We start from the raw sequence: 10577 nt of genomic DNA on the forward strand, positions 1-10577 counted from the left end.
TCCTTGAGGAGGTTTATAGGTAAGAATAAACAGTATGACAATTGGAGAAGTTAATAAATATATAATTTTTAAATTGAGAGCTATTATAAAGGCAAGGAATAGAGAATAGCAACATGGATCTAGGTACTATCGATAGGGTCAACCTTAAAGGAAATGACTTTTAATCTAAGATCTCAGGATGAAAGGAGCCAGCCATGCAAAAAGCCCAGTCAGGAGATTTGTGGGAGATAGAACAGACTGTGAAGAGTCCTAAGAGATGGAAGTAAGTTAGGACATGTGAGGTCTGCAAGGAGACTTCTCCAGGGAGCAGTAAAGGGGATACTGGTTTGAGATCATATGATGTAAGTAAGCCTTCTTAACCACAGTGAGCTTGACTGGATTCTAAGAATGATGAAAGATGAAAAAAATTTAAGTATAGATTCTCAACCTCTCATCTTCATCAGAATTATCGTGTAGAGAATATTAAATATCCTTCCAGGACTGCAGAGTCTGATCCAGGTGGTTTGGGTGGTGTCTAAACCTCAGTGTTAGTAACAAGCTACATGGTGATTCTGATCCACAGCTCAATATGAGAACCACTGACTTAAAATGTTTACTTAATCACCAATCTTGCTATATTGTATGAACTCTCATTTTTCCTGATGTTCCCTTTGGCTTTTTGTTTTTCTTTCCAAATTGTATAACCAATTTTAGAGTTTGGTTGAGGATTATTTTTGTTGTCTTTTATTTCTACATTAGAAATGTTGCTTCTTTTAGTAAAAGAAAACAGCATGTGTTTGCTTTCTTGTTTCATTTTAGATTTGGAGACCAAGTATGAAACCAAGAAGTTATCTTTAGAAAATGACATTTATGAAATAAATTTATCCCCGTGGAAGATAATGGAAAGAATTAAAAACCATGGCCTTAAGGGTCTCATTTTAAAACATGATTGGGAATCCACAGGAAAAATGGAAGGACAGGAGAGACCTCAAGAAGGATACTTCAGTAGCGTGAAAATGCCATCTGAAAAGGTGTCCTCTTACCAGAAACGCACATCTGTTACTTCACATCAGAGACTTCATTTTGTCAATAAACCCTATGAATGTAAGGAATGTGGGAAGGCATTCAGAGTGCGCCAACAGCTTACTTTTCATCACAGAATTCATACTGGTGAAAAACCCTATGAATGTAAGGAGTGTGGGATGGCCTTCAGACAGACCGCACACCTTACTCGACATCAGAGACTTCATTCTGGTGAAAAACTCTATGAATGTAAGGAATGTGGGGAAGCTTTCATATGTGGTGCAGATCTTAGAGTACATCAGAAAATGCATATTGGTGAGAAGCCCTATGAATGTAAAGAATGTGGGAAGGCTTTTAGGGTACGAGGACAACTTACTCTGCATCAGAGGATTCATACTGGTGAGAAACCCTATGTGTGTAAAGAGTGTGGAAAGGCCTTTAGACAGTACGCACACCTGACTCGGCATCAGAAGCTTAATAGTGCTGACAGGCTCTATGAGTGCAAAGAATGTGGGAAGGCCTTTTTGTGTGGCTCTGGTCTTAGAGTACATCACAAACTTCATACTGGTGAGAAACCCTATGAATGTAAGGAATGTGGAAAGGCCTTTAGAGTGCGGCAACAACTAACACTGCATCAGAGAATTCACACTGGTGAGAAGCCCTATGAATGTAAGGAATGTGGGAAGACCTTCAGCCGTGGTTATCATCTTATTCTCCATCACAGAATTCATACCGGTGAAAAACCTTATGAATGTAAGGAATGCTGGAAAGCCTTTAGTCGCTACTCACAACTTATTTCACATCAGAGTATTCATATTGGTGTTAAGCCCTATGACTGTAAGGAATGCGGGAAGGCCTTTAGACTACTTTCACAACTCACACAGCATCAGAGTATTCATATTGGTGAGAAACCCTATAAATGTAAGGAATGTGGCAAGGCCTTTAGATTGCGCCAAAAACTTACTCTACATCAGAGCATTCATACTGGTGAAAAGCCCTTTGAGTGTAAGGAATGTAGGAAGGCCTTTAGGCTTAATTCATCCCTTATTCAACATCTGAGAATTCATTCTGGTGAGAAACCCTATGAATGCAAGGAATGTAAGAAGGCCTTTAGGCAACATTCACACCTTACTCATCATCTGAAAATTCATAATGTAAAAATCTAAGAAAGTCTTTTCAACTTCTGTGTAATAGAACATTCTATGAATGTAGTAATTAATCTTTTTTGCTCCATACATGCAACTGACTTGGCATTAGAGATTTTATACCATTAAAAGAGTGTGATAATGTATTGTATTCCATCATCACTCAAACCTGAAACTTCAGCACATTTGTTCTAAAAACTAATCCTGTTATAAGAATGAGAAAGATACTTATCGTCATCCCTATCCCATCACTTTGTGTCATACTGGACAAGACGCTTAACTGCTCTGTGCTTTAATTTTTTTATTTATGAAATGGTCATATAAGAGTGCAGCAATTTGACACTCTTTCAATCAAGAGGTGGGATTTACATCCCTCTGTTGTATATAGGCAGACTCTGTGACTACTTCGCCCCGTAGAATATGGTAGATGTATTGCTGTGCTGGTTTCTTGACTCAGACTTTACTGGTAGAGTTACTTCATCTCATGAAATGAGAGAACTGTCATGTTACAGAGTCTGGCTACTTTGCTGAAGAGACCACATGAAGAGACCCTGAAACTACGTAGAGAGGGAGAGGCACCTGCTGAACCCTGTCTTCTTGACATCCGCCAAGATACCAGACATTTGAGTGAAATTTGGATCCACCAGACCAGCCACCAGCTAAATGCCACTGAGTGACTTGGTAACATCAACTGATGCCACGTAGAATGGAAGAATTGACTAGCTGAGCCCCTGCCCAAATTTCTGACCCACAAAAACATGAGAGATAATAAAATGGTTGTCATTTTAAGACAGTAAACTTTCTTTTATTATCATATTTAATATTTCTTTTTAGATAAATCATACTAAAGGCTATGGGCATAATGAATATAGAAATGCCTTCCACCAACATTTATCCTTCATTGAACTTGAGATATCTTATTCTCATTAAAATATTGAAAGTAAGGAATTCCTTTCCAATTTGTTAATTAAAAAACAGATATCCTAGACCAGGTGAGGTGGCCCATGCCTGTAAATCCAGCACTTTGGGAGGCCAACTAAGGAGGATTGCTTGAGGCCAGAAGTTCGAGACCAGTCTCAGCAACATCATGAGACCCTGTCTCTACCAAAAAAACTTTAAAAATTAGCTGGGCATGGTGGTGCATGCCTGTAGTCCTAGCTACTTGGGAGGCTGAGGTGGGAGGATCACTTGAACCCAAGAGTTGAGGCTTCAGTGAGCTGTGATTGTACCACTGCACTCAACTTGAGTGACACAGGAAGACCCTGTCTCAAAAAAAAAAGGCCGGGTGCGGTGGCTCAAGCCTGTAATCCCAGCACTTTGGGAGGCCGAGACGGGCGGATCACGAGGTCAGGAGTTCGAGACCATCCTGGCTAACACGGTGAAACCCCGTCTCTACTAAAAAATACAAAAAAAAAAGCTAGCCGGGCGAGGTGGCGGGCGCCTGTAGTCCCAGCTACTTGGGAGGCTGAGGCAGGAGAATGGCCTGAACCCGGGAGGCGGAGCTTGTAGTGAGCTGAGATCCGGCCACTGCACTCCAGCCTGGGTGACAGAGCGAGACTCCGTCTCAAAAAAAAAAAAAAAAAAATCTACAATCAGCATTCTCTGGCCCCAGTCAATATTAAAAATTGACAAAGGGTAACATGAAACTTTGGAAATCAAAAATCACCTTATAAAGCTCCATTAATTTTTTTTAAATTACTTCATTGTAGTTTTTTTAAATGCTAAATTGTCCTATATTTGGCCAATGGCAATCCCCTCAAATTGGCTCCTGTGTCGTTTTATCATGAGCACTCCAACCTTTCAGCTTTTTTTTTCTTTCTGAACCAAATGCATTGATGAGTTATGGAGTATACTAGAGCATTATTAACAAAGGAAAAGAATAGAATATTTACCTTGCCTATCCTTTACGAACCATATTTCAAGACAACCAAAAGTTGGTGAAGGAAAGTTGTTTATTATTAGAGAATTCCAACTGGTTAAAAGGTCAAAGGAGGCGGGTCACGGTGGCTCACGCCTGTAATCCCAGCACTTTGGGAGGCCGAGGCAGGCCGATCACGAGGTCAGGAGATGGAGACCATCCTGGCTAAGATGGTGAAACCCCGTCTCTACTAAAAATACAAAAAATTAGCTGGGCATGGTAGTGAGCGCCTGTAGTCCCAGTACTTAGGAGGCTGAGGCAGGAGAATGGCCTGAACCTGGGAGGCGGAGCTTGCAGTGAGCCGAGATTGGGGTGCTGCACTCCAGCCTGGGCGACAGAGCAAGACTCTGTCTCAAACAAAAAACAAAAAAGGCCGGGTGCGGTGGCTCAAGCCTGTAATCCCAGCACTTTGGGAGGCCGAGACGGGCGGATCACGAGGTCAGGAGATCGAGACCATCCTGGCTAACACGGTGAAACCCCGTCTCTACTAAAAATACAAAAAACTAGCGGGGCAAGGTGGCCGGCGCCTGTAGTCCCAGCTACTCGGGAGGCTGAGGCAGGAGAATGGCGTAAACCCGGGAGGCGGAGCGTGCAGTGAGCTGAGATCCGGCCACTGCACTCCAGCCCGGGGACAGAGCAAGACTCAGTCTCAAAAAAAAAAAAAAAAAAAAAAAAAGGTCAAATGAATGATAGACTTTGAAAATGACACTCTTTAATTTTACAAAATCATGGATTTTCGTAGTGATAGCAATGGATGTGAAGACGATTAGGTGAAAAATGGATAGGAAGCTTATAATGCGTGGAGCAGAATGACAGGACACTATATTAACATCTAAATGAGATCAGCCAGATGCACTTGATATGATGAAATGGATGCACACTGTGGACACCTGTGAAGTTTTCTTGGCCCCCCCAAAACTGAGAAGTACAAGTTAGTCTCCAAACCTAATAACCAGTTTACAGGAAACATGGGGAATAAAAGAACAAATTAACAACACAAAGAAGCAAACAACCAATGCAAAATTTGGAAAATTCTGCAGAAGTAATGGCCTATTTTTTTAACGAATACATGTCAAAAAAAAAAAAAAAAAGACAAAAATGGAATCCTACACATTAAAGGAGACTTAAGAAACGTATCCTTCAAATACAGTGTATGGAGCATTTTAGGATCCTTGTATTAAAATGCTGCGCTTGGGATTTGTTTTAATCAATCATGGTGAGACAGGCAGACATGGAAATGATTGTCACGAAGGAAGAAGTTTATACACAGATCCCAGAAACTCAGGAGGCGTGGCATGGCATGCAGGGTCACCTAAAGAAGCACCTGGGTGTAGGCCGGGCGCGGAGGCTCACGCCTGTAATCCCAGCACTTTGGGAGGCCTAGACGGGCGGATCACGAGGTCAGGAGATTGAGACCATCCTGGCTAACACGGTGAAACCCCGTCTCTACTAAAAATACAAAAAACTAGCGGGGCGAGGTGGCGGGCGCCTGTAGTCCCAGCTCCTAGGGAGGCTGAGGCAGGAGAATGGCGTGAACCCGGGAGGTAGAACTTGCAGTGAGCTAATATCGCGCCACTACACTCCAGCCTGGGTGACAGAATGAGACACCGTCTCAAAAAAAAAAAAAAAAGGGAAGTACCCAGGTGTATCAGGAGGCAGAGGGGGTGAGGGCAGAGCATGGCCCAGAGCTTTTACTGGGGGTTTTCATGGGAAGGAATGGACAAGGCAGGGGTAGGCACACTGGTAAGCTTAGGATTGGATAGTTTGAGTAATTTTGTTGGTCTCTGGGCTCTGGGGGTGATTCCTAGTTGTTTAGTTAGGGCAGGGGAATATTGAATTGGTGTATGAGAGTTTGATGAAGGAGATAGTTGGGCGTATGGGCTCTGGATTTGTTGGTCTATATATGAAAGGCATGCTTGCAAGTGGAATTTATCATCTGTGCATTAGCTTGCCCTGGGAGGGGCAGTCTTTCCAGGATTAAGGCCCCAAGTGGCCAGAGCATCAAGAATACAGAAAATAAAGAAAACATAGTCAATACAAGATTTGAAGAAATAAAGTGTCTCTAGATATTGTACAAATGTAAACATGGATTGGATACTAAATGATAGTAACTAATTTATTGTTCATATGTTAGGCATGACTATGGCATTGTGGGTATATGTGTGTGAGTCCTTAAGTGTTAGAGATTCATACTGAGGTATTTGAGGCTGAAATGTCATGCCTATGATTTACTTTTAAATACTTAAGAAAAACAAAAGGTGGGAGGGATACATGAAACAAGATTAGCAAAAAGTTGGTAAATGTTTAATCTGGATCATTTGGTACACAGGGTTCATTGTGCTGTTCTTACTATCTTTACATATATTTTAAATTTCCATCATAAAGTTTTTTTTTTTTTTTTTTGAGACGGAGTCTCGCTGTCACCCAGGCTGGAGTACAGTGGCCGGATCTCAGCTCACTGCAAGCTCCGCCTCCCGGGTTCACGCCATTCTCCTGCCTCAGCCTCCCGAGTAGCTGGGACTACAGGTGCCGGCCACCACGCCCGGCTAGTTTTTGTATTTTTTAGTAGAGACGGGGTTTCACCGTGTTAGCCAGGATGGTCTCGATCTCCTGACCTCGTGATCCACCCGTCTCGGCCTCCCAAAGTGCTGGGATTACAGGCTTGAGCCACCGCGCCCGGCCATAAAGTTTTTTTTTTTTTTTTGAGGCGGAGTCTCGCTCTGTCGCCCAGGCTGGAGTACAGTGGCCGGATCTCAACTCACTGCAAGCTCCACCTCCCGGGTTTACGCCATTCTCCTGCCTCAGCCTCCCGAGTAGCTGGGACTACAGGCGCCCGCCACCTCGCCCGGCTAGTTTTTGTATTTTTAGTAGAGACGGGGTTTCACCGTGTTAGCCAGGATGGTCTCGATCTCCTGACCTCGTGATCTGCCCGTCTCGGCCTCCCAAAGTGCTGGGATTACAGGCTTGAGCCACCGCGCCCGGCCTAAAGTTTTTTAAGGTAGAAAATCAAGTTTGGGTCAGGCGTGGTGGCTCATGCCTGTAATCGCAGTACTATGGGAGGCCAAGGTGGGTGGATCATTTGAGGTCAGGAAATGGAGACCATCCTGGCCAACATAGTGAAACTCCATCTCTCGTAAAAATTAGCTGGACATGTGGCACGCGCCTGTAGTCCCAGCTACTTGGGAGGCTGAGGCAGGAGAATCGCTTGAACCTGGGAGGTGGAGGTTGCAGTGAGCTGAGATTCCACCACTGTACTCCAGCCTGGTGACAGAGCAAGACTCCATCTCAAAAAAGAAAAAAGAATATCAAATCTGAAATTGTAGACTGTTTAGTGATGAATGATCACATGTTGCCTACAGATATCTTGGGGGAAATCGCCAACCAAAGCTCTACTTGGTAGAAAATGTAAAGCAATGCATTTAGAAAATCTGGATTGAGAAATAAGTATTTGTCTTGTTCACCACTCTGTTCACATACCTATGGTACCTATCACATAATAGGCAATTTATAAATGTGGTGGGAAAAAATAAGGATTAACTTAAGCCAGAAATTTTTTAAAACTAAGGTGAATAATGGCAAGTTGTTTATATGATCAAATAAATTAATGGAATAGTTAATAAAATAATAGACTAAGGATATTCTCTTTGAAAAGAACATTAATATAAAATTGGCATTTATTGAGGGAAAAACATGACTCAACTTTATGTATGGAAAAGGTGAAATAGCTACATAATGAGATTTTTAAAAGTTACATATTACTATATACATATATTTATACATATATTTCAATGTTTCTGTATTACTATATACATATATTTCAATATGTTGCAATCTAGAGAAATCAAAATGATTACAGTTGACTCCAGATACCAAAAAAACCCTGAACTAATCCATAAATAAAGGGGGAAAAGTACAGTTATGATCTTGTTTTTTGAAAACTAGAATCTATAGATTTACAGGCAGTAAAAAGCTTTAAAAAATATATAACCTGGCTGGGCGTGGTGGCTCACGCCTGTAATCCCACCACTTTGGGAGGCCGAGCGGGCGGATCACGAGGTCAGGAGATCGAGACCATCCTGGCTAACACGGTGAAACCCCGTCTCTACTAAAAATACAAAAAATTAGCCAGGCGTAGTGGCAGGCGCCTGTAGTCCCAGCTACTGGGGAGGCTGAGGCAGGAGAGTGGCGTGAACCCAGGAGGCGGAGCTTGCAGTGAGCTGAGACTGTGCCACTGCACTCCAACCTGAGCACTGAGCGAGACTCTGTCTCAAAAAAAAAAAAAAAGGAATATATAACCCATAACAAAATCTTACTAGATCATTCTATAAGGCAAATATCCCAATGTAAAATTAGCTGAGGATAAATACCTCCTAAAAAGCAAAATGTGGGCCAGTTTTACTTAAGATACAGGCAAACATTGGCAAAACAGTATCAGTAAATTGAACTCAATAGTCTATTAAAACAATTATAAAACATAAAATGATTTACTAGGAATACCCTGGGACCTGGCCTGTTCTCATTTAAATATGTATCCAGATTGTAGGTTTCCTGACTTGAACAACGCAACAGTGTTATAAAAAATGACATGATTCAGTCACAGTATCTTTTAGATGGTTTCTATTCTCATTTATCTTAGTTTCATTGACTTTACAAAAGGAATGAACAATACATATAAAAATAGGAATTCAACACAAAAATTATTACCTTTTCTCTCTTTTTTTTTTTTTTTTTTTTTTTTTTTTTTTTTTTTTTGAGACGGAGTCTCGCTCTGTCGCCCAAGCTGGAGTGCAGTGGCCAGATCTCAGCTCACTGCAAGCTCCGCCTCCGGGTTCACGCCATTCTCGTGCCTCAGCCTCCCGAGTAGCTGGGACTACAGGCGCCCGCCACCTCGCCCGGCTAGTTTTTTGTACTTTTTAGTAGAGACGGGGTTTCACTGTGTTAGCCAGGATGGTCTCGATCTCCTGACCTCGTGATCCGCCCGTCTCGGCCTCCCAAAGTGCTGGGATTACAGGCTTGAGCCACCGCGCCCGGCCTTTTACCTTTTCTCTTAGTCTGTTTTGTGTTTCTATAAAAGAATACTGGCTGGGCATGATGGCTCATGCCTGTAATCCCAGCACTTTGGGTGGCTGAGGCTGGTGGATCACTTGAAGTTAGGAGTTTGAGATCCGTCTGGCCAACATGGCGAAACCCCATCTCTACTAAAGATACAAAATTAGCCAGGCATGGTGGCGCATGCCTGTAATCCCAGCTACTCGGGAGGCTGAGACAGGAAACTTGCTTGAACCTGGGAGGTGGAGGTTGCAGTGAGCTGAGATTGCACCACTGCACTCCAGCCTGGGCAACAGGAGCGAAACTGCATCTCGAGAAGAGGAAAAAAAAAAAAAGAATACCACAGACTGGGTAATTTACAATGGACAGAAATTGACTAACAGTTCTGCAGGGTAGGAATTCCAAGATTAAAAGGCTGGCAGCTGATAAGGACCTTCTTGCTGCATCATCTTATGGCAGAAGGGCAGAGAGGGAGAGAGGGAGAGAGAGGCAAGAGGGAGCCCAACTCATCTTTTGATAAGGAACCCACTCCTGTGATAATGGCATTAATCCATTCATGAAAGCAGAGTCCTCATGGCCCAGTCACTTCTTAAAGGTCCCACCTCTTAATACTATTGCATTGGGGATCAAGTTTCTCCCTAAAACTTGGGAGTGAACACTGGGGGACACATTCAAATATAACGTGCCTTCTCTGGCCTCCCAAATTCATGTTCTTCTCACATGCAAAATACATACACCCCATTCTGATTGCCCCAAAGTCTTAACTCTTTCCAGCACAAACTCAAAAGTTCAGTCTCAGCTAGATCAGATATGATGAGACAAGGCATGACTTATCCTCAGGCAAATTTTCCTCCAGCTGTTAGTCTATGAAATCAAGCAAGATATTTACTCCCAGAACACAACAGTGGGACAGGCATAGCCTAGACATTCCTATTCTGAAAGAAATAGGGAAGAAAAAGGGGATAACTGGTCCCAAGTAAGTCCAAAACCCAACAGTGCAAACAACTGATTCCTTTTTTGAGACATCTCACTCTGTCACCCAGGCTAGAGTGTAATGCCATGATCTCGGCCCACTGCAACCTCTGTCTCCATGTTCAAGCGATTCTCCTGCCTCAGCCTCCCGAGTAGTAGGGATTACAGGCATCTGCCACCATGCCCAGCTAATTTTTGTATTTTTAGTAGAGGTGGGATTTCGCCGTGTTGGCCAGGCTGGTCTTGAACTCCTGACCTCAGGTGATCCGCCTGCGTTGGCCTTCCAAAGTGCTGGGATTACAGGCATGAGCCACTGCGCTGGGCCAACCAACATTAACTCTTAAGGCTCCGGAAGACTCTTCCTTAACTCTATGACTTACTTGGACACACTGGGGTGGGTCCTTGCCCCCATGGCTTTGCTGGGCTCATGCCACATAGCATCTGTCACAGGTTGGAGTTTCACACTGGCAGGTCTTCAGTTCTGGGATCTT

General features: G+C 43.1%; 1 protein-coding gene across 2 annotated transcripts in view; it reads left to right on the forward strand.

Annotated features, from left to right (window-relative positions):
* ZFP82 (ZFP82 zinc finger protein) overlaps nt 1-2940 on the forward strand; it is a 28195-nt gene extending 25255 nt beyond the window's left edge. For both annotated transcript variants that reach the window (XM_033225953.1, XM_033225952.1), the window contains exon 5: nt 799-2940. In XM_033225953.1, the coding sequence (XP_033081844.1) occupies nt 799-2168 (1370 nt within the window). In that variant the 3' untranslated portion in view covers nt 2169-2940. The remainder of the gene's footprint in view (nt 1-798) is intronic.
* Nucleotides 2941-10577: the final 7637 nt, after the last annotated feature.

The sequence above is a fragment of the Trachypithecus francoisi genome, unplaced genomic scaffold, assembly GCF_009764315.1.
Source record: "Trachypithecus francoisi isolate TF-2019V2 unplaced genomic scaffold, Tfra_2.0 Lachesis_group12, whole genome shotgun sequence".
Classification (NCBI taxonomy): Eukaryota; Metazoa; Chordata; class Mammalia; order Primates; family Cercopithecidae; genus Trachypithecus; species Trachypithecus francoisi.